The 24,517-nt window shown below is 40.7% G+C and overlaps 1 protein-coding gene across 2 annotated transcripts in view; it reads left to right on the forward strand.

Moving 5' to 3' along the window:
* The window catches only part of DZIP1L (DAZ interacting zinc finger protein 1 like), a 32,342-nt gene extending 10,070 nt beyond the window's left edge, over positions 1–22,272 (forward strand). Inside the window, exons 1-16 of one of the 2 annotated variants that reach the window (XM_072143448.1) lie at positions 1,831–1,931; positions 4,199–4,774; positions 4,874–4,958; positions 5,832–5,956; positions 6,581–6,733; positions 6,892–7,023; positions 7,126–7,188; positions 7,870–8,010; positions 9,444–9,480; positions 10,723–10,797; positions 11,639–11,766; positions 12,553–12,751; positions 12,913–13,069; positions 17,991–18,208; positions 20,779–20,912; positions 21,668–22,272. In XM_072143448.1, the coding sequence (XP_071999549.1) occupies positions 1,929–1,931; positions 4,199–4,774; positions 4,874–4,958; positions 5,832–5,956; positions 6,581–6,733; positions 6,892–7,023; positions 7,126–7,188; positions 7,870–8,010; positions 9,444–9,480; positions 10,723–10,797; positions 11,639–11,766; positions 12,553–12,751; positions 12,913–13,069; positions 17,991–18,208; positions 20,779–20,912; positions 21,668–21,829 (2,388 nt within the window). In that variant the 5' untranslated portion in view covers positions 1,831–1,928 and the 3' untranslated portion in view covers positions 21,830–22,272. Of the gene's footprint in view, positions 1–1,830; positions 1,932–4,198; positions 4,775–4,873; positions 4,959–5,831; positions 5,957–6,580; positions 6,734–6,891; positions 7,024–7,125; positions 7,189–7,869; positions 8,011–9,443; positions 9,481–10,722; positions 10,798–11,638; positions 11,767–12,552; positions 12,752–12,912; positions 13,070–17,990; positions 18,209–20,778; positions 20,913–21,667 lie in introns of those variants that run through there. The other variant, XM_072143449.1, reaches the window with a different exon arrangement.
* The last annotated feature ends 2,245 nt before the right edge of the window (positions 22,273–24,517 follow it).

Raw genomic sequence — 24,517 nt, forward strand, 5'->3', positions numbered from 1 at the left:
AGCCTCCAGCCCCCCCCTGTCCTCCTGTAGCCTCCAGCCCCCCCTGTCCTCCTCCAGCCTCCTCCTTCAGCATCCTCCACCTGTCCTCCAGTCCCACAGTCCCCTCCAGAATCCTCCTGTCCTCCTGCAGCCTCCTCCCACCTCCACCTGTCCCCCAGCAGCCTCCACCTGTCCCCCAGCCTCCTCCTCCTGCCCTCCAGCCTTCTTCTGTCCCCCAGCCTACTCAAGCATCCTCCTGTCCTCAGCCTCCACCTGTCCTCCAGCATCCTCCTCCTGTCCTCCAGCATCCTCCTCCTGTCCCGCAGCAGCCTCCTCTTGTTCCCCAGCAGCCTCCTCCTGCCCCCCACGAGCCTCCTCCTGCCCACCAGCACCCTCCTCCTGTAGCCTCCAGCCCCCCCTGTCCTGCTCCTGTAGCCTCCAGCCCCTGTAGCCTCCAGCACCCCCCCTGTAGCCTCCAGCACCCCCCTGTCCTCTTCCTGTGCCCCAGCTCCCCCTTTCCTCCTCCTGTAGCCTCCAACGTCCCCCCCCCCGTAGCCTCCAGCACCCCCCTGTCCTCTTCTTGTGCCCCAGACCCTCTTTCCTCCTCCAGTAGCCTCCAGCTCCCCCCTGTCCTCTTCTTGTGCCCCAGACCCTCTTTCCTCCTCCAGTAGCCTCCAGATCCCCCCTGTAGCCTCCAGCCCCCCCTGTCCTGCTGTGGCCTCCAGCCCCCCCTGTCCTCCTGTAGCCTCCAGCCCCCCCCGTCCTCCTCCAGTAGCCTCCAGCCCCCCCCCCCTGTAGCCTCCAGCACCCCCCTGTCCTCTTACTGTGCCCCAGCCCCCCTTTCCTCCTCCATTAGCCTTCATCCCCCCCTGTAGCCTTCAGCACCCCCCCCTGTCCTCCTCCTGTGCCCCAGCACCCCTGTCCTTTCTGTAGCCTGCATCCTCCTCCTGGCTCCTCTCCCTGTGGCCCCCCTGTCCCCTCAGTCTCTTACCTCTGTCATTCCATCTTCTCCCCTGGACGCGCGGAGGGGGCGTGGCCAGCCGGGGGCGGAGCTCGCTCCTCACATGATTGGTGCAGACATCATGTGAGGAGGGAGCAGGGGCTGGTCCCGCCTCCTACCAGCCCCCATGCCTTGGCTGCTCTGCAGCTCTTAACTACGGGGGCTGGAGGAGGCGGGACAAAGCGGAAAAAGTGGGCGGGGCCCGGGACATTCTCTCCCCTTTCCGTGGCAGCGTGACAGAGCCCATAAAACGGGACTGTCACGCTGAAAGCGGGACGGTTGGGAGGTATGGGACAGCTCTAGCCAATCATAAACACTCATGCACACAGGACAGCTCTAGCCAATCAACATTCATGTATACAGGGCAGCTCTAGCCAATCATAACACTCATGCACACAGGACAGCTCTAACCAATCATTACATTCATGCACACAGGACAGCTCTATCCAATTATAAACACTCATGCACACAGGACAGCTCTAGCCAATCATAACACTCATGCACACAGGACAGCTCTAGCCAATCATAACACTCATGCACACAGGACAGCTCTAACCAATCATTACATTCATGCACACAGGACAGCTCTATCCAATTATAAACACTCATGCACACAGGACAGCTCTAGCCAATCATAACACTCATGCACACAGGACAGCTCAGGGAGATGATTGTGTGCAACGATCATACACTGAAAATGGGATGTCATTACTTTCTGACTGCAGGGATGGGATATATACATTGTAACAATCTAGTTCTATTAGTAAACATCCAGTAATAACATATTATAAGTAAATACCTGTAGGTGGTGCTGATCACAGTTTCTATAGGTGCCTGTTGTACAGCAGAATTATACACAGTGTAAAGACTTGAGGAGTCGGGTTACTGATGAACACACCTAGATACCAAATTCTACAACAAAACATGATGAGGATCAGCAGAAGAAGACATGGTATGTACAGACACTGGACCATTTCACCCCCTAAATTCTAAATTCATCCCTTTAAATTAATCTGCTTCCTATATTTAATATTATAGATGTCAGAGTTTTCCTCTGCCATATATTTTTCTTTTCTTAGTATATGATAGGGTTAATTGTCCGACACTGCTACATCTGTCCCTATTTGACTATTTTTATTTCCTCTTTCGTAAATTGGCTAACATTGGGGGACATGTATTCATTTGTCTATGCCAGAACACCGGAGTCATTTACATCTGACATGCAAATTAATTGTGGGTTTTAGACCATTTTTGGGCAGTTTTTTAGACTTGTCCAAAAAGGGGGTGTGCTCTATGTAAAGGGGGTGTGGCCTGGCCCGTGCACCAGAAAATTCAATATTGTGGTGCAGGAAACTAGACCAACTACTAGGAGGTGTAAAGTAGAACTCTCCAGTCTTATGCTGCACCAGCTTAATCCTCCAGCATCAGGCACAGGGATTAATCTGGCACAGCAGAGATCGGTCTACTTTTACTACGCACTGGTGTAAAACCCCCCCAAAAATCCCCCACATTGAATATACTCACAGCAGCAACTATGTGTATAAGCCCTGATGAACTTTCTACTAAGTGTGTATGTGTTATGGAGTATATGTGAGCAATTTGTGTTGTGTGTATATGTGTGTGTGTTTATATTATGTTATATGTTTGTGTGCAGAGGTAATGTTTATGGTAATGTATCTAGTATTATTGGTTCTGGTACTGTATCTATGTAGAAATATTGGTTTTGCTTTCATTTTTATGTAGTAAGCTTGATTCTGGTCCTGTATCCATGTGAATATCACGGTCTTGCTAAGGTATCTTTTTTGTGAGCTTGGTTCTGGTACTGTATCTATGTTGTAAGTTTGGTACAGGTGCTATATCCATGTAGTAAAATTGGGTTTAGTACTGTGTGGTCCGTTTAGTTATGTTATAGTTTCTATGAAATAAGGTTTGTTATTTTAGTGTTTTAATGCACTTAAAGGAAACCTACCACTTGTAGTGGCAGGTTTCTGATGGAAATACCGGGCACCAGCTCAGGGTGAGCTGGTGCCGGAGCTTATTTTCGTTAGTGTTTTAAACCGCGGTATCGCGGTTTAAAACACTTTTTAAACTTTATAGCCGGCGCAGGCAGGTACGCGCTCGGCGCTTACCATGCGCGCGGCTCTCATTCACTTCCTATGTAGCCGCGCGCACGGTAAGCGCCGAGCGCATACCTGCCTGCGCCGGCTATAAAGTTTAAAAAGTGTTTTAAACCGCGATACCGCGGTTTAAAACACTAACGAAAATAAGCTCCGGCACAAGCTCACCCTGAGCTGGTGCCCGGTATTTCCATCAGAAACCTGCCACTTCAAGTGGTAGGTTTCCTTTAACATCAGATCATCCAAAAACGTTTAAACATTGGGAGGCCGCAATCGCTTTACAGCTGAGGGCCTGTGATAGTTTTTCAATTATTGCATGCATTTTTAAACAGACTGAAAACGCATTCTTAAAAAATGCCACGTGTGGCAACACCCTAAGAGTTGTCTCCTCTATGTGAATGATGGGAGTCAGCACTCTACAATAAGCTGATAGCTAACTTGACCCCCCCCCCCTAATTGGCTCACCACGACCCCTTTAACCTGATAAAATAAGGTTAAACCTGAGGTGTAGAGGGGTGACTGGCTGGACTGAGGCTCCTTATTATACAGGTAATAGGGAGCCATTTGAGAGCCAGAAGAGCTCTTTTTAGGAGCCGAACCTACTGATCTGGCTCACTAAAAAGAGCCGCAACTTTCTTCACTATGGACATCCCCTTTAATTGCTACACAGGTCAGCTTTAGGGTAGGGCTTTTTGGGACAATAAGTAAACCAAAAGGCCAGAGTTAAAGGTTTATATAGCAGACTTGTTGAGACTTTGTTGACACCCCCCGTACCGCAATATCAGCTGTGGCTTCTTCTCATTCTACCAAGCACAGTGACATATATTGTATAGTGGCCATAATTAGTATCATATACATGGGAAGTAGCACTCAATAGAGAACAGATGTGACTGCGCCACACAAAACTAGTGTAAAATTTACAATAAATTCATGAAATAGAGATAAGACAGGCGTTTTCTTTATTTAGATTATTCTGCCACCTAGTGGACAGTACATCTACTTACAGCTCGTTGAAATAAAATATTCATACTCACATGTTAACAAACCGTATGACTTTTTATGAAGTTTTTGTTCAAAATTGTCCTTTGTTTTTCATCCACAGTCTTTCTTTGGAAATATATACTATCCCCTGTCCTCGTTGGTATCCAGCCCACGTTCACTGAAGATGCCGGGATATGTTCCAAACCCTCATCAATACCCATCAGCACCTCTTCTAGCCCTGTCACAGAATGGCACTCTACTTCAGAGCTTCAGATTTCGCCCTCGTAAGGATCTTATCGACTGGAGGCGTTTCAGTGCCATTGATGTGGACAGAGTTGCCTATGAATTAGACATCACCACGTTGCAGGAGACCGTCAGCACGGTGACCTTCTGTAATCTGGATAGTGAGAAGTGTCCATATTGTCAGCAGCCCGTGGACCCAGTGCTCCTCAAGGTCCTTAAGCTGGCACAACTGATAATCGAATACCTTCTCCAGTGCCAAGAATTTCTCTGTAACAATGTAACGCAGTTAGAAGATCAGGTCCAAAAAGCGATAAGTGACCATCAGAAAACTAAGGATGACATGGTCAAGCAAGGTGAGGAGTTGCGGAAAGTTAAGGAGGAGAATAAGATAAGGAAGAAGCTGTTTGAAGCTCAACAGACCATGTTCAAGGCTGACGCTAATAATTATCATAAGGTAGGGACCAAAAATGCAAAGATATATGAAACAATACAATATTGTAGAGTGTTGAGAATTTATTTATCGATTTTTATCCTCTTCCCTTTCAATCTTTAGTGCCAGCTGTGTGATAAAGCCTTTATGACCTACTACCATCTCCAGGAGCATCATAAACGCAGACACCCTGAGGTCACAGAGCACGGTATTGTCCATGTGTTATAGTAATGTTGTATCTATACTCTCTATACTGTGAGAATTGCCCTCTTGTTCGCCTGAAAATATTGGCTTAAAGGGGTTTTCTGAGCTAAAAATGTCTGATAACTAGGGATGAGTTCAGTTTCCGGTTTGCAGAGTTCGGCTGAAGCTGGAAGTTCATTCGTGTGCCTGAACGCCAAACCCGAATTTCTGGCTGAAGTCCAGGTTTGTGTTCAGGGACCCAAACCAGCAATGTTCGGCAGGGACACAAACATTGTAGGTTTAGATCTGCTCATCACTACCGATAACCGATCCATAGAATAGGTCCTTGTTATCAGATTGTTGGAGGCCCAACTTTCAGCAACCCTGAAGAACAGCTTTTCAGGAGCTGATAGACAGAGAATTGAACAAGTGAAAACAATCAATATGAAAATATAATATTAATAAAGATGTACAACAAAAAATATTTGGCACTTCATTAGCCGGTAATATTTAGGTGATTTTATAAGACATTTTTTCCAGGAGTGATTTTTATAGATTGGTAAAGGGTGTCCATGATCTTTGTTGACCATAGGTGCAAATCTCTGAGCACTTCTGTAATAAACTGATAATAATATAAATTTGCCTATTGGAATATATATTATTATTATTATTTATATCAATGTCTATTAAAGTTTATGGGAGAAGTCACTATAAAGTCTGGTTACAGTTTTCATGGCTTACGAAGGAGTACAATGAGGGTGACCATCACATACAACTGTTCCAAAATTCTAATTCAGGCTTTGAGGTTCAGAATCATTTGGTCGGTTGTGCTTAAGTTTACCTCCCTGATTTTTTTTTCTTGGAGAAACAAAAACTTTTATTATTTGTTTTTTTAAAGAAAAACAAAAGAAGAGGCAGGTCGATGACATTCAAGAAGGCATTCAGGAACTAAAGAACACCCTGGTGAAGACTCAGTCACAGCTGGAGACAGAAAGGGAGATGGAACATCAGCGTAGGATGCAGGTACAGCAGCTATTGAGTAAAAATTAAGTGGAACCAAAAATAATCTGAGGTGCAGTTTGCCTCACTATTGATAAATCTGGGCCTGTATGTTATACAGAGATGAATGAAGTCTAAATTTATTATGAAGAGAACCTTCTGGAAATGGATTAGTCCACCACACCTGATATACCAAATGTTCTCCTGGATGACAAGGGTATTACAGGTGGATGACTCTCAACCATTGGACAGTTTTGCCATATTCTTGTGGTGAGAGAGCTTTTTTAAAGGAAAGGGTCTAACTTGCTGATCAGTGGCGGTCTCAGTGATGAACAGGGGTCCAATGTTCCCCAGTGTTGACCCCTAGATGACTGGAGTAGCAGGTCACGCATGGTTGGACTGCCCCATTCATCTCTATTGCGGAGATTGTCGAGTGCGGCACAATCATCACTGAGAACCAGACTCATCAAAAAGTTAGACCCTATGCTGTGGATAGGGCTTAACTTGTTTTGTGTCAAAACCCCTTTAAAGGAGCAGTCTTTCTTATTTTTCAGTTGGGAACTCTCATGGTACCTCATGATTCGTATTATACATTCCAAACTTGGTTATTTCTTCTTTTAATACAACATTTGTTTTTGTATGCACAAGGAGCTTGAGGAAGCTCGACGAAAAGAGGAAAGTTTGATAATGGATTTTGCAAGATGGAAAGAAGAAGAAAGAGTGAAACTGCAGAATGAGATGGATAAACTTAGACAACAGTTCATCTCTCAGTTTGAAGACATTGCTGTCAAGAACACAGTTGTAAGTGTGAAGCTGTGTGAAGTTCACATATGTCTTCTACAGTTATCTGCTGAGCAGCCATTCTTCTTAACAATGCTCAACATCTTACATTCATACATCATACATGTAAATACATGAGAAGACTAAATCCAATAATGTAATTGCCCTTCATTCCTTAGAGATTCCAGGACATGGAGAATAAAATGTCAGTGACCTCCAATCTTGGTGAGCTCCTAGATGATGAGGACCGTCATGAGAAGCAGAGGATACAAAGAGAACTTCTCACCATGAGAGAAGAGCTGGAGAAGCAGGTATAGCAGAGAATAGTTTTGCTTTCCTAGAGTTTATTTCTAATCATATAACTGCTTTCTATAAGCATGAATCTAAATTCCCCAAAATACATTTTCTTTCAGAAAATTGAATGGAAAAGGAAGATAAAAGAAATGAAGACGAGTCACAGCGCAGAGAGAGAAGAGGTAAGAAAGATTTATGTTATCCTCGTTAAAAGTATAAAAAGTCATGACAATTCTTGTAGGGTAATGAGCTTGAGGGTCCAGGTCATGATACTATGCTGCAAGACCCTCTGTGTCCTACAGTCCCCCCAATGAGAAAGTGGATGCAAGGGTTAAGCAAGAGAGTTCCAATACACTTCTTTGGTAGTAATACACTCTATCCCATTTCCAGTTTGGGGTGTGGGACACGCAGGGCTGGCACCAGCTCTGGGCATCCCTGGGCAAGTGGCGGGGCCCAGAGCTGCTGGGGGGCCCACATAAGGCTATGCACAATGAATCCATAGGGGGTGATGAGGGCTTTATATAAAATTACCATGAGGGGGCTATTTGGGAATGATAAACTAGGGAATATGAGACTGTTTTAGTTTACAGTAGCCAAGTGAGTTTACTGTAAAGGGGCCCACTGTGGCTCTGTTGCCCAGAGGCCTACTGAAACCTGGAGCCAACCCTGGGAACAGGTTCCGTACAGGGACCATTTGGCCTATTCAAGGTTTGAGGGCACAAATGTTACCACTAAAGTTATTCCTGTTAATGTACGATGGGAACATGACCACACAACCTACTAAATGACAAGTTTTCATTGCAACTAAATTCCATGTGGAATGTTTTTCATGTTCAAACAATTTATCTGTATCATATCTTTAGCTTATGAGTGAGAATAAGCGTCTGAGAGCGTCTTTGTCCAGTGACCAGAAAGCAAGAGATGAACAGTTTGAGTCGGCAATCCAGACGCTGCAATCTACAATTAAGAGTCAGGAAAAAGTCATCAAGTCACAGGAGAGAAAGGTACTGGATGTGTAATATGTCCTAATAGAGCTGACTCGGTATCACCAAGCACTTCCTTATATACTAAGGGTATTTTAGAGATAAACCTGTGTTCATATACTGTTTTCTTTGACTGATGAGTCAAATGACCATTCTTAGGACAATTCTTAGGAGAAGGTCATCAATATAACAACTGTACCACCTGATATGGAAAAGGAAAGGATTATCATCTAAAGATAAATAGAGTTCTTCCCGTTCTTCCCAATAGTTGCCAAAATACCTACAGCGAGTCTTCTGGAGAGTTCCAACAAAAATGAAATAAATATTCGACAAACAATACATACTTTCCACAACTTACAGTACACAATACAAAGAGCTAGTAAATATTGTAAAAAAATAAAAACTCTCCTTACTCCGAAGAGATGTGTCATTGTCTACGTTAACTAGCATTCTCAAAGGTCACCATCAAATGTACTCAGTTAGCCTCTAAAAGGTATCGTCTGATTTCTTCACTCTTCCTCATTGTCTACGTTAGTAGACAAAAAATAATATATGTTACGTGGCAAAAAAAAAAAGATTAAATGTTGGGATTGCTTTTATCATTTTTTTTTTTTTGTTTTTCCGCTCAGCAAGAGGGATTTTATAAATATGACCGTGATCTCTGTGCTAGTTGTAAATTTGCCCAACCCTGTAAAATGTGCAGATGATTGGTTACAGGGTCTGAATCAAACAATACATTCATTGCAATTGTAATTTTTCTTGCTTCCTGCAATATTTGCAACATACCATATGTTGGATGCACAACTGGGCCTTTAAAAATACCCTTTAAAAGACATTTGTCTGCTTTCGGGAATAAGAATGTGACAAATACCTCTGACTTTTACGGGATGTACATTCTGGGAGTTGTAGTTGGTGTGATCTTAGTGCAATTGAGAGAGTAAACAAACCAAAATGGGGCGGCGATCACAAGAGAATTCTCTTAAATCAAGAAATGCTTTGGATCTTTTCTCGAAATACCCGGGCTCATATGGGTTAAATTAAAAACAGGATGTAATACTTACTACACTACTGATTCATATCTTAGATTTTTTCATGTACAGTAAGTGTAAAATTAAAAAATGTTTATACTGGTAATATTGAAAAAATAGGCTGTATGACCTACTTGTTGTGTAATGTCTGCAGTCATTACAGTGAAAAAAACACCTGTTCTAATCCTACAAGTCAGGGTTAAAAGTCCCGAAAGTACAGAAACATGTAGACTCTGTCTACCATAGCTTTTTATCTATGCTTTATTTCTATTTTATACGCCTTTTTTTAAACAATGAAATAAACGATAAGAGTTCTAAACAATATTCGAGAATATCCTCATGGTATAGTTCTTATTTTTCAGTTTATATCATTTCTGTTGTCAGTAGAGTCCAATTAAATCAATTCTTTCATTTTCTTCCCCGAAGATAAGAGATCTGAACTCAAGCCGAGAATTCAAAGAGGGTAAGTCAAAAGATACACTTTATCAATGTGACAACATATATTTATACCGAATATAAACTAAAGAGGAAGCTCTACCACCTTTCTGCTATTACCTCGTTTAACCTTTGATGGACACACCCCTTTTTCTATTTTTTTTTTCTTCTTTATTTAAAGCTTTTTACAACGATTTATTAGCATATTGCATCAAACAAAACAAAAAACTCAATATAATATAGGGGAAAGTAACATTTTAAACAATGCTGATGTCTTATATGGCAGGAGAAAGAGAAAAAAAAAAGAAAAATGGGAGGTGCCAGAATTGGGAAAAAAGATTGTGAAATTTCAAACAATGTAACTCTTCTAGAGCATCCTCAACACATAGAAAAAGCAGAGCCCTGTATTCCAGAGATGATTGAAATTGTGAACATTTGGCCCAACTATACATGAGTTCGGGGGATCAACAAATTCAGATCTTTGAATCGTCTAAAATCCTCACCCCTTTTCTAATTTTGTTTTTGTGTTTTTACCCCCTCCTCTCAAAAGCCAGAACTTTAAATGTTTTTTTCATTTGAAGAGTGGTATGAGGGCTTGTTTACCTCAAAGCAAATTGTCGTCCATTTATATTCTATGTACTTTATTAGATTTTACACCTCCTTTATTCTTTAGATCAGTACGATCACAGAGATTCCAATTGCCAATTCCAGTCCATATTAGCCATGTGATGACACTCGTAACTTTTTCATACTTTTGTGTTTGGAGCTCAATAAGGTGTTATTTTTTATTTCTTTAAGCCGTTTTCATTTACACAATTTTGAGAACATTTGGATGTTTTTTCTTGTTCTGGTTTATCACTATCGTTGTATGGGCCCAATTATTTTTATATTTTGATAAACCAGGCATTAGAACCTGGAGATATTTTGTTTATTGTCTTCCAGGTAAAAGAGGGAGATTTAAATTTAGGGTGTAGTAGGTGCCGACTCACTAATTCTGAAGCAGCTGAAATTTTTTTGAAGACACCTGGCTCTGTACCCCCCATTAGGTGGGAGGTCCTTGTCCAGAGAAGACAGGGTTGTAACACTCAACTTACAGAAGATAGATTTATTAGCATATTGATTGCATAAAAAGTTAAATAGCTAAATAAAAGTAGTTTTTTTTTGTTGATTTGATGGCTTTTCATATAAAACTGCAAAATATATTTGATTACTGTGCAACATTGTATTACATGGAAGAGAACCTTAATTTAATGTGTCTTTTCTAATACAGTGCCTCAGGTTGCAGTGGAGGTTGCACCAGTTGGAAGAGGAAAATCAGAACCAAGTGAGGAGTCAAGTGATGATGGTAAGTAGAACATACAGATTTCTTCCTCAAAGTTAGACTGACAGTATCCCTTATTGCTGCACATAAATGTAGACACATAAACCATAAGAGACAATGTAGCACATTTACTTACCCGGTCCTGCACGTTCCCCGATCCAGATGGTCTGACGATCATGCACTGTGCCGCGACTCACTTACATCAAGCGTCCGATATCCTGCATGTCTCACTCCCTGCTCAGGTTCGACAGAGTTCACCTTCTTCTTCCCAGTGCATGTAAGTGATTGGCTTGCGACAGAATTTTAAAGTTAAATTCTGCGCACTGTCCAAATCAGTCTGGTCGTCCGACGCATGAAAGCTGGCACCGATGCACCGAAATCCGATGACAAATCCGATGACACAATCCCATTCTAAATCCCTGTCCCAGCGGCGTGATCCCCGAAAATGTTGGAATACCCGACGGAAATGCACCCACGGGACCCTTAGTAAATAAGCCGCAATGCATCTATTTTACTGAAAGGTCACATCTGAATTACATGACCTACTTGTAAATGAAGGACCTCAATTTGCATCTTTAGCTTTTATATTTCAAAGGAACAACTCATGTCTCCTTGACACATGTTAGTATAGCTTCATTGTCTCATAATATCTGTACACGATGGCCATTCATCATTGAAGGGGCTTTCTATAGTAAACTACTGATATGTAAATTAAAACTTTGAAGGAGGGTTTCTCTGATCCTTAAAAAGTCAGAAACGGGGAGGAAATGATGGGGTGGTGGTGGGTTTGTGACAAATCATTATACATGAAAACTGCTTATTGTTCTACATTAATATGATTGTTTAATTTGCTTGGACATTTTAGATGAGTCTCTACTGCAAAGAATGAGAAAGATTGACACAATGAGAAAAGACCCTAATTTTGCCAAGCAGTTTCGCCCTATTTTGAAGCAAACATTACTGGAGAAGCTTGAAAGTATGGGTGTGAAAAAGGTAATGGAGATAAACCTTTTCTGGAGGGCAGATCACTAGAGTAGATTAGATTGAATAAAGATAACGTTTCTCAAATCCTTCCTATAATTCTACAGTGGTGATCCAAAGAAAGTTAAAAAACCCATAAGGCTTGGGTTTTTAGCCCATAGTGAGAAAAGATTTGTTACCAACTTTTATATAGTAGTCAGAGTAATTCCCTGGATCAATGTCCCATCTTAGAGGAAATCTACCACCAGAATCTAGAATTGTAGTCCAAGCACACTTATATACTGCTGTGTGCCCCCTCTGGCAGAATCTGTTCTTCTTTTAGCTTCTTATGCCCTTCTTTTTACAAAAAAAGGGTTTAAAAATTATACAAATGAGCTTGAGGGGCTCCAGGCTCCTGTTAATTGAAACTGGAGCCCATCAGGCTCATTTGCACAATTTTTAAAGCCTTTTTTTAAAAAAAACAAGGGCATTAGTAGCTAAAGAAAGAACTGATCCTGCTAGAGAGGACACACACCTGTATGTAAGTGTGCTTAGTTTACAATCCGTGATCCTGGTGGATTATTTCCTTTAAGAATCTAGTCTCGCTATTCTAACCGTAAAGAATCCTTGTCTATGACATGACATAGAGTTATATCATCATTACTGGCCTGGTTGCAACCTAGACTGTTGTACAAGGACCTGTGGGTCTTTAGCCATGGCCCTTTGTGGAAAATTTTGAGAATTAAGTCCTAAATGGCCTATTGTAACATTAGCAATGTTATCATCCCTTTAATAGTCCCCTGTTTGTGTACTTTAAAGGACTCTAAAGGAATATCATTATCCGTCTACAAAGAATTGAGATCTATCCTGACAAAGCAGTATCAGCAAAAAGTGAAGAAATGGCCAGAAATTGAGACGGAAAGAACAAGAATGGAAAAACTTCTCAACAAGCAAGTGAAGAAACAAAATAGAAATGTGGATAAAGAATTGTTAATGTCCACGGCCTCACAGCTCTCAAGTAAGGATCCTTGCATCTGTGTAGGAGAGGATACTTATTTATATACAATTGGGAACTTAAGTTAAAGGAATTGGCCACTTTACCTCATGTATTTTGTATTTCTCAGATGTATTGTATGTCCCTATGCACACTCATTGCCATGTCCTATTATCTACATGCAGCCACAGTTCAGAGCCCGAGGAGTCCACGTTTCATCACCACCTCTGGATCCACTGAGCAAGTTGGCAATGTCAGAATGGTTGTATCTTCCACACCACTCCCAAGGGAGACAGCTGGTCAAAATACAAGAAAAGCAATGAATGTCTCCCCACGGGCCAGGTGAGTCTAATATGTGACCATTATTTTTTGCAAACAATAGGGATATACTCATAAAATACTGTGTGATTTTACAAGAACAGTTCACATGGTGTCACATGGTGCAGTGTTCAAAATCCCATTGTCTTAATTTTACATTTTTGCAGTTATATCCCAAATCGCGACTATAGATATCTCTGTTTTAAAGTAATTACAACCTGTCAGTTCAGTATAGGTAACTGGTTTGGGTAGGTGTGAGGCCATGGACTAAGGTCAGGAAGTATGTCATTCGTTTGCCTTTGCAGGTGTAAGGGGCCATAAAGGCCGTGCATGATCGGCTAAGTAAAGAATATGCAAATACGTTTTCCAGGGAGGGAAAAGGAAAACTATACCTCAGTGCTACCTTAAATATAGCAAGTCTCTCTACATCAAAGTCTGACTTGCAAGTAGTCTAGTCATGTTACCTGTGACAATAACCACACCAATGAGTCTGTTTTACAAGGAAAATGTAACTGTAGACAGTGGTGATTCTATGTCATTGTATCCCATTGGTACAGTATGGAAAATGTTTAATCCTGGAAAACTCCTTTACACTAATAAGTGTATATACATAATCTCTTGTTATGTCCCTGGAGTTCAGCCATGTCCCCATCCTACATTTACTGTGTCTATCTGTAAGACAACTGGCTGCAGTAGGAACCCCCCTCTTATTCTCTTTCTGCAATTTGAAACGGAGATAAATAAACCCCACCCCCTTGGACAAGCCATGCCCCCAGCAGTTCCCCAGTCTTTTTCTTTTTTCCAAAATGCTTTATTAAATGATTATCAAGACATACACTAAAAAAAATTCAAAAATACATAATTTCCCATAGGTTTCTATCAGATGCCATTAAAAAAAAAAAAAAAAAAACAGGGTAACAACAAATCAATAAATATGACCAATTTAATTCCCAAATCCCTCCACATTCCTCTGGTCCCAACTGGTGAAAAAACCCATCCCAGACGTCATATCAGAGAAGCCACTTTTCTCTGCCATGAAATAATATGTTTTTTCTCCTTAAACCAATTTTTTTTCATAACTTATAATTCTATCAATCATATTTGCCCTTTCTATGTATACTGGTCCCTCTTCAGATATCCATTCCTTAATTATCAATACTGTAGCGATAAATAGTCCTTTGAAAATATAATTCTTCTGTGCTAGTGATCCAACCAACCCAAATTTTGCTACCTACAAGGGCATTTTCTATTTTCAAGCATATTTGTAAATTAGTCAATCTGTTCAATCCCAAACAAATCTACTTCCAGAAAGAACATATCTTGTGGCAACTCCATAACGTATGCAATAAATCTGCATCTTCCTGATTGCATTTCTTACACCTAAACACCCCCCCCCCCCCTATTCATTTTATTGAGAACAGAAGGATAATAATACAATGTAAATATAATGTTGAATTGTACATTCTATGACTGATACAGAAAGATACTTTACCTATATTTTTATACCAAAATTATATTTTTTTTTTCCAAAAGTGCTTATTTTTAATTCCTATTTCAAGATCCTATTTTTTCTCCTACTGGGAATAATAATCATAATAATAATAATCATTATTTATATAGCGCCATCAAATTCTGTAGCACTTTACAAATTATATGGGCATATACAAATATAATATTACATTACAGAGTAATAACACAGTCATATGGAACAATAGGAGTGAGGGCCCTGATCACAAGAGCTTACAGTATATGAGGATGAAGGGGTGACACAAGAGCTTACAGTCTATGAGTATGAGGGGGTGACACAAGAGCTTACAGTCTATGAGGATGAGAGGTGACACAAGAGCTTACAGTCTATGAGGATGAGGGGGTGATACAAGAGCTTACAGTCTATGAGGATGAGGGGGTGACACAGGAGCTTACAGTCTATGAGGATGAGGGGATGACACAAGAGCTTACAGTCTATGAGGATGAGGGGGTGATACAAGAGCTTACAGTCTATGAGGATGAGGGGATGACACAAGAGCTTACAGTCTATGAGGATGAGGGGGTGACACAAGAGCTTACAGTCTATGAGGATGAGGGGTTGACACAAGAGCTTACAGTCTATAGAGGATGAGGAGGTGACACAAGAGCTTACAGTCTATGAGGATGAGGGGGTGACACAAGAGCTTACAGTCTATGAGGAGGAAGGGGTGACACAAGAGCTTACAGTCTATAAGGATGAGGGGATGACACAAGAGCTTACAGTCTATGAGGATGAGGGGGTGACACAAGAGCTTACAGTCTATGAGGATGAGGGGGGTAACACAAGAGCTTACAGTCTATGAGGATGAGGAGGTGACACAAGAGCTTACAGTCTATGAGGATGAGGGGGTGACACAAGAGCTTACAGTCTATGAGGATGAAGGGGTGACACAAGAGCTTACAGTCTATGAGTATGAGGGGGTGACACAAGAGCTTACAGTCTATGAGGATGAGAGGTGACACAAGAGCTTACAGTCTATGAGGATGAGGGGGTGATACAAGAGCTTACAGTCTATGAGGATGAGGGGGTGACACAGGAGCTTACAGTCTATGAGGATGAGGGGATGACACAAGAGCTTACAGTCTATGAGGATGAGGGGGTGATACAAGAGCTTACAGTCTATGAGGATGAGGGGATGACACACGAGCTTACAGTCTATGAGGATGAGGGGGTGACACAAGAGCTTACAGTCTATGAGGATGAGGGGTTGACACAAGAGCTTACAGTCTATAGAGGATGAGGAGGTGACACAAGAGCTTACAGTCTATGAGGATGAGGGGGTGACACAAGAGCTTACAGTCTATGAGGAGGAAGGGGTGACACAAGAGCTTACAGTCTATAAGGATGAGGGGATGACACAAGAGCTTACAGTCTATGAGGATGAGGGGGTGACACAAGAGCTTACAGTCTATGAGGATGAGGGGGGTAACACAAGAGCTTACAGTCTATGAGGATGAGGAGGTGACACAAGAGCTTACAGTCTATGAGGATGAGGGGGTGACACAAGAGCTTACAGTCTATGAGGATGAGGGGGTGACACAAGAGGTAAAAGTGTTTGTATAATGGTCCAGCCATTCTTTATAAGGGAACAATATCAAATGAATAAATAAAAAATGAACCATTTGAAGTCATCAACTGCAATATTATATACACAGTCCAAGGTGAAAGTGACTGCAGAGAAGCCTGGAGCTTGGTATATATCTGCTGTTTGCCGGATATAGGATGGGAGATAGGACACAGGATGGGTTAGTGAAGAGAGAGCTGACGTTTCATGCAGTTAGTGAGTGTGATAGATCTGCCTAAAGAGATGGGTTTTAAGAGCAAGTTTGAAACCTTGGAGGGTGGATATTAGTCTAAGCGTCTGGGGAAGGGCATTCCAGAGAATTGGTGCAACTCTGGAGAAGTCCTGGAGACATGCTTGAGAGGTTCAAATTAATATCACTGTCAAATTGAAAAGCACGGGTTGGGAAATTGACTGAATCTTTACATTCAATATTACTTAACATTTTATAAATCTTAGACAATCATTTTCTCCTTACATCTGTAATAAGAATAAATTCAAGAACCTTGTGTGTATTTACATTGAAGTGACTTTTATCTTTAGATTTCTGAAATGCAAAAAAAAATTGCAAATATCTATAGTGCAATAGTGCTTATGGAACACTGTATTTAAGCCCTATAACCCTTTTGATATCAATGTACAATTTTCAAATTAGTGACAAACATTATGAACACCCAATTTCCTCCCAAATTTTTTCCCTCAAAACGAGAAAATTCTTTCGGGCAGTGATTATCTCAGAGTGGCATACATCTTATAGAACCTTTAATCCCAAAAATATCTTTGAATAAGCCCCACATTTTAATAAGAAATATACAAAAATTATATCCGAGAGTCTATAAAATACATACAAACTCACTTCCTTCCCCAAATTAGTGAGTTTAATATCGATTCCAACGCTTTGAGCAGTTGATCAGTCAAATGTCAAATTCCTGGCTGGCAAACTCATTGAGGCACATTTACTTACCTGTCCCTCCGTGATCCCCGAGGTGCATTGTCCGACGATCCAGCACGGCTGGCACATTCCACAAAGATTGTGCGCCCGATATGCTGCATGTGTCGCTTCCCTGCTCAGGTCCGCTGGAGTTCACCTTCTTATTCCTGGTGCATGTAAATGCTTGGTAATACGACACAATTTAAATGTTAAATCCTGCCCGTTGTCCGAATCTGTCTGATCGTCCAATGGTCCGCCCCCGATTTTTGTCTCGTGAAAGCTGGCGCGATTGTGACACAAAGCGATCGCGTGCAACAAAATCCCCGGCATGATCCCCGAAAACATTGGAAAATGCAGCCGCGGGACCTTAGTAAATAAGCCCCTATATCTTATAAACTCAATGGGGCACATTTACTTACCCGTCCCTTTGCAATCCCAGCCGTGCATTGTCCGAAGAGGATTCGGGTCTGCCGCGATTCACCAAGATTGTTCGTCCAATTTCCTGCATCTGTCGCTTCCCCCGCTGAGGTCTGCTGGAGTTCACCTTCTTCTTCCCGGTGCATGTGAGTGCTGATCTTGCAACACAATTTGCTTTTTAAATTCCACAGATTGTCCGAATCAGTCGGGTTGTCCGACATCCACCCCCCCCAATTTGTGCCGCATGCAAGATGGCGCCGATGCACCACAATCCGATTGCGTGCGCCAAAAACCTGGGGCATTTCATGGCAAAACGGGACAGAATTGCAAAACCCGACCAAAATGCAGCGTTCGGACCCTTAGTAAATGTGCCCCATTATCTTATATTTCATTTATTTCGTGGTTTAGGATTTTTTAACAAAATTCTGGGTAAAAATGCCTTTGTAATTCCTTCCTTGCAGATGGAATGTTTTCAGTTTGAAATGTCTTTTATTTTTTTTCCCTTCAGAACACCTCCTTTCACTTCAGAAGAAGATACGTCAATGGTTGACCGCTCATCCTATCCTACTCCCAAACCCAGGACTAATGTAAACTCTCAGGCTCCTCCTATTGTGCAGAAACCAATTGAAGATATCAGTGATGATGATTGGTCAGATGACTCGGATATCCCTCTTGGAAAGCCTAGCCCCAGAGTGGTTAGCTTTTCTAAGGACACAGCAAACCAAGGTCAGAAATTCTACAAATGTGCAACTGATGATAGAACAAAACTAGAACTGCTAACATTGTTGATACAAAATAATAAAAATATTAATTATTATTTACTTTAATTAACACTAGAGTTGAACTTATCAGTTAAAGTGTATCTTAACTTTCAACAAACTTAGCAGAGATATTCTTCTTTCCCCCCTGCTGTCAAGTCGAGTCGAGTATGACATGAACATCTATTCCTCTGGAAGAGAAGAACTTCCAATAGGTTCTAGTAGAGGATTATCTACTAGTGCATGGGGCGGATTAAACTAAATGAATATTTAAGCCCTACAAGTACGGTACTAGAATCAGACTTGGAGGATGTGTCTTCCTGCTTTCAATCTGTAGTTTCAGGATCTTTGGAGGACAATAAAAGTTCCTGAAATGACTCTTATGTACATGTGTATTATGAGGAACAGATGTACAACACTTTCATAGGTGAAGGTCCTTCTCAGTTTAAAATTTGCTAGGTAGCTTGGGTTGCCAGGGGCCCCTAGAAGTCTTGGGCCCCGGGCTACTGCCCAAACCGCCTATATTATAATCCACTACTATGCATGAGTTCTCAGTTTTTTCTACTGGGGACTCACGAGCTAGGACATGTTGGGCCTTTCCCTCAGACACAATGCATACCAAAGTCTTAAAGTCTTAACGGGATATTCTTATCTGGACATTGACATTTAATTTATCTGCCATTTACATACATTTCTTCAATTGGATGTTATTAATAAGATGTTCCTGTGTGACAATAATTTTCCATAAATGTAATCATGTTGTCCCTTAGAAACAAGATTGTTGTCCTTGGAAACGACCACCTCTGGTCGAGCAAAGATACAAATAGTCTTTACATATGAAATGTCCCGGAGTTACTGCATGTCCCTCAGTCATCCTGTGGTAATGAACCCTGAATCCAGGTGGTCAGTCAGGGCTCAATAGTGTTTGCCTGACCACTGTCAGGGTGTGGGGGTGGTTGTATCCAAGGACAGATATGTAATTTCTTAGGGATAACATGACTACAGGAAATTATCTTCAAACAGGTACATTTTATATATGGTAGATGAATTCATGTAAATGTGATTGGCCAGATGATAATACCACTTAAATTTTTTTTTTAAGTTTATCTAAGTAGAATTTTAAAATAATTACAAGAAGAGTCTGTATTTCTGCTAAACCAGAGATAAGTTCAAGCAATAAAGTCTAGGAGCTCCTGGCACAGCTAGTATTCTGGACTATCTTGCCTCTAGGGTCATGAGGACTAAGTACAGGCAGTCCCCGGGTTACGTACGAGATAGTTTCTGGAGATTTGTTCTTAAGTTGAATTAGTATGTAAGTCAAAACTGTATATTTTATTTGTAACCCCAGCCAAAAATTTTTTTGGTCTCTGTGACAATTGGATATTAAAATTTTGGATTGTCATAAGGAACCAGGATTAATAATAAATCTTAATTGCAGACACCTGTGATAACTGATAAATCTAGTTATTGTAGCTTAAAGGGGTATTCCAGGAATCAGCATACTTTATATACAAACGGGTCCTTAAAATATAAGCTTATATGTAATTAAATTAGTTGTTATTTAAAATTTTGCCCCCGTTAGCAGAAAAATGCTGGTGACATAGACTGTAATGGAGAATTAAAATGCTACTTGCCCTTTAATCAGTCCGTTATTTCCTCCGCGCGGTCCGTTGCAGAAAAGAAAATGGCCGCTGGTCACATGTCCACATCACATGTCCTGTACCTGCCTGTTTTGGTGATGGCAGTTACACATCATTAGTATGGTAACAGGGCAAGAAAACTTGTTACATTATCACTAGGAGCAGAATAAGAGGTAGGAGGAGTTACTGAGAACTAAAGGATCTTGGGACTTGTAGTTTCCAGTGGCGGCCATCTTGGTGATAACTTTAGAGAGGCCATAAAATTTTGTGAATCATAAAATCAAACTATTTAAGCTCCATTTTGTGACTAATGACATTGAGTATTGTTACATTCATTTATTTATATCATCATGGGTTTTTGTATCAGACGTTTTTATTCCCGGAATATCCCTTTAAGGCTAAAGTACAGTAATTTACCAATATCCAGAGGTCTGTTTGTAACTAGGGGTCATCTGTAAGTCAGGTGTTCTTAAGTAGGGGACCGCCTGTACATGTATCCTATTTATTGTATTTAGTCTCTTAGTAGTGCCAGTGTCAGAGGACTTCAAGCAGCAGATATATTATTTGATTTGATTTTGGTCTTAGGGTTCAGGTGTTCCTGGAATCAGGCATGATATAGTATATAAACTGAAGTACTGTATGTTAGATATATTTATCAAGATCCAAGCTTGCACATGCTACATACTATGTAAGTACTATGGAGGGCTTGTACAGAAAGGATGATTTGGGAGCAATTTTGCCAAATTCCCTTTGTCCCAGGGCAAAGAAAAGCCATCATAAGTTAAAGAATTTCAGGCCTTTAAAAGGGAGCCCTTTGGACAATGGGTACACAAGAAAATCAGTGAGTTGTAATGCAAAAATAGTTGCACTTCATGTATATTCTGTCCTCTACACTTAGGGTCTGTGGTGCAGTCTATGGCTCGAAGCCTAGAGAGGCAACTATCAAAGCCACGGGAGAAACCATTTGGTGGAATAGAAACAGTTAACTCTACTTTAAAATCATCAAATGCATCTGAAATAAGAAAATCTCAGGTAAAATAATAAATTAAAATTTTTATTTGTTTTATAACATTTATAATTTTGGGTCATACCAATTGCATGGGCAAATCATGGGTGATCTTTTCATATCATAAATTATCTGCAGGATGGGTCATTAGTATGTGAATGGCAGGGGTCTCATCTGGACCCTTCAGCAGTTCCAGCTGCAGTTAATCTAAATATCGTGGATAGAGATGTAGCATCAGTCACCGGCAGTCTTTAAATGGCCGAACCCAATATGGCACAGGGCGCAGCCATTTTGGGGAGGATTGTTGGTCCTGATGATGTCACTGGCAGTGATAATCCTCCTCAAAATGGCGTAATTTCAATTCTGTTGGCGACTTTGCCACAAGCATATAAATAGTTAGCGGTGGAAGTCGGGATTCACTAACTGAGTCCGGACCCATGCTGGGTTTTAAAATTCTGATGGATCCGCTAATGACTAGTGATACAGCATTTATTATACTCCAGAGCTGGATTCTGAATTCTGCAAACTTCAAAACTGCAACTTTTATTTTTATACTTTTACATCGACTACCATATATACTCGAGTATAAGCCTAGTTTTTCGGCACAAAAATTGTGCTGAAAACCCAAACTCGGCTTATACTCGAGTAAAAAAAATATAGGTTTTACTAGGTTTTTGTGGAAAAAATTAGGGGCCTTGGCTTATACTTGGGTCGGCTTATACTTGAGTAGATACGGTATTTAACCAACAAATGAGATTGTGTTAATGTTCTTTTTTTCTAGTCATGGGATGACACAGACTCTGAATTCTCATCATTGGAAGAAATCACTGATAACCTGGATCAAAGTCCAAGGAAACCTCAGCCAGCCTTACGGCAAAGTGCAGACTCTACAGGCTCCCACGCAACCAGTATCTGGAGCTCCGCAAGTGCAAAGGGATGGTAACACAGAGCACCATGAAAAACCCAAATTATGGGGAAAGTCTAGTGTGCAATATTTCAATCCACCAACAATACATTGCAGCATAAAACTAAAATAATTTGCATCTTGTTCTGAATTAATCCTGGTCGGTTTGAAGACCACATTCTATCTTCCTTTCAAAATGCCTTCCATTGCAGAAGAGATACAGATGTTCTTTTACATTTGTTAAATTTTTGAGTTTGAGTCAAAAATTACAGTGTAGTCCCCTAAGGTGAATATTTTTTTGTCAAATCTTGTGTTCAATTTTCCAAATTCTAATATTAATTTCCATTTAACCCCTTTTTCCCCTATATCTAAACCAATTAAAACATTTGTTTCCACTCAAATCACACAGAATCTTGCAAGGAAATTCATTACGTAATGTTGCGTACATAATGGTAGAATGTTGCACTTTTTAGCAGAATTTCAGAATTAAATTCCTTTTCCTTTTTTATATGAATATATATAAATATGACAGTTTTTTCATAAAAATAAATAATAATATATTTTGTAATAAATTATATCTACAAAGGTTAATATATGTTAAAATGGCTTATTGATATGTATGTACAGGGTACTTATTTTTTGCTATGTACTCTAATCAGAATCAGGTTTAGTTTAACTTTCTGCATTCTGAACGCAGTCCAAGAATGTACTTTCTAAAACTCTTTGAATTTTTAGATTTTCTATTTTAAAAATTTTCAGAATTGTTCCTTCATCAGGTTTAAAATGGGGCTTATTTTCTTATTTTCTATGGTGGGTTCTACCCTTTCCGGAGACTCTTCTGTGACCCAATACCTTTAACTAACCCTTGAACATTTTAAGAATCTTATTGTCAAGTACAACAGTAATTCCTTCCAATGTGCATATGAGGTCATGAATATCTGAATATGAATAGTTTGTTATGTTCTTTATATTGGGGATATTTTTTTAGACTTACAGTGATCTGGCTTTCTGTTATATAGTTTTGAAAACTATACCTTGACCTTGAACTTTACCTTGAGATAGGTAAGCACATGTATTGTATTATTTTTTAAGCTCCTCCAGCCATATATTTAAAATAATTCAAACTTGGGCAACCCCTTAAAGCAGTGTTTCCCAATCACAGGGCCGTGGCCCAAGAGAGGGCCGTGGCCAAACTCACCAATACCTTCCCCTTTCCCCTACAGCAGTCCTCTATTCCTTTACTTCATTTACATGTAAACGCGCACTGGCAATAGAGCAGTACATTATGTCTTGACATTGGGGCATATTTACTAAGGTCCCGCAGCTGCATTTCCTTTGGGTTTTCCAAAGTTTTCGGGGATCGCCGGGGAGTGCGTTGCACGCGATTGTATGGTGTCGCAATCACGCCGGCTTTCACACAACAGAAATCGAGGGGCGGGCCAACGGACGATCCGATGGATTCTGACAACGCGCGGGATTTAACAAATCAATTTGTGTCGCATCCAATGCACTTACATACACCGGGAGGAAGAAGGTGAACTCCGACGGACCTCAGCAGGGAAGCGACACCAGCAGGAAATCAGGCACATCCTCTTTATGAATTGCGGCAGATGAGCATTCTGGCGGACAACGCACCTCGGGGATCGTGCAGGGACCAGTTAAGTAAATGTGCCCCATTGTGTCTGCCGACAATAGAGCCAAACATTAATGCAGAAGAGAAGTAAAGGAAGGGAAGAATGCAGTGGGGGAATGAAGAAGGGGAGTATGCTGTAGGAAAGGGGACTTTTGTGTCCCTTTCAATGTCCCCATTCCTGTAGCATTTAGGGGAAAGGGGAAGGCATGCTACAGGAGAGGGGACATAGGAAAGAGGGAATGCTAAAATGTTATGCTCACAGCCGGTCCTTGGACAAAAAAAGGCTGGGGACACTATCTTAAATGACAGATAATAGGGCAGATTTATCAAGTTGTCTGAAAGTCAGAATATTTCTAGTTGCCGATTGCAACCAATCACAGTTCCCCTTTAAAATATTCATGAGCACTGGTAAAATGAAAGCTGAGCTGTGATTGGTTGCCGTGGGCAACTAGAAATATTCTGACTTTCAGATAGCTTGATAAATCTGCCCCAATATGTCATCTTTGTAAAAACAAAAAAACTGCAACCACTTTTAAGTACCCCGAGTAACCCTCTTTCCCTCTTTCTGGTGATGCAGAATTGTATCGATTATGAACAATCATTATGCTTTAAACTGTTTTCATATGGAAATTAACTTTATAAGTGAATAAGCACAAATGGCAATATATTTTACCTGTCTTTATCTGTTCTGTTTTGATGTCTTATTAAGTGCATATTTTTCTATTTTTAAACTTCATAAACTGCATATGATTTTTTTATATTTTACTCTTTTCCAGTGTGTTTATATTTTTGTACAAATAAAGATAATATTTCACCCAATTTCTGGCTATTTACTGTAAAGATTACAAGACTCCTGCCATGCCAGAGTATAGATATTGGGGGTCTGGTTGTCTGGAGGGGCCCAAAGCCACATAACACCGACATAATGTATTATGGTACTCTAGATGAGGACACTGTTACAGTCTATAAATTGAGTCCACTGACCTTAATCTGGCCCTAAGTACATAATGAGATATTTGGTTATTTTTCCCTGATGTGGCCTGTATTTTATGTCCTCCTACCTGTAGTGATACATATTCCTAGTTTTGGCCTGT

This window comes from Engystomops pustulosus, chromosome 3, assembly GCF_040894005.1.
Source record: "Engystomops pustulosus chromosome 3, aEngPut4.maternal, whole genome shotgun sequence".
Taxonomy (NCBI): Eukaryota; Metazoa; Chordata; class Amphibia; order Anura; family Leptodactylidae; genus Engystomops; species Engystomops pustulosus.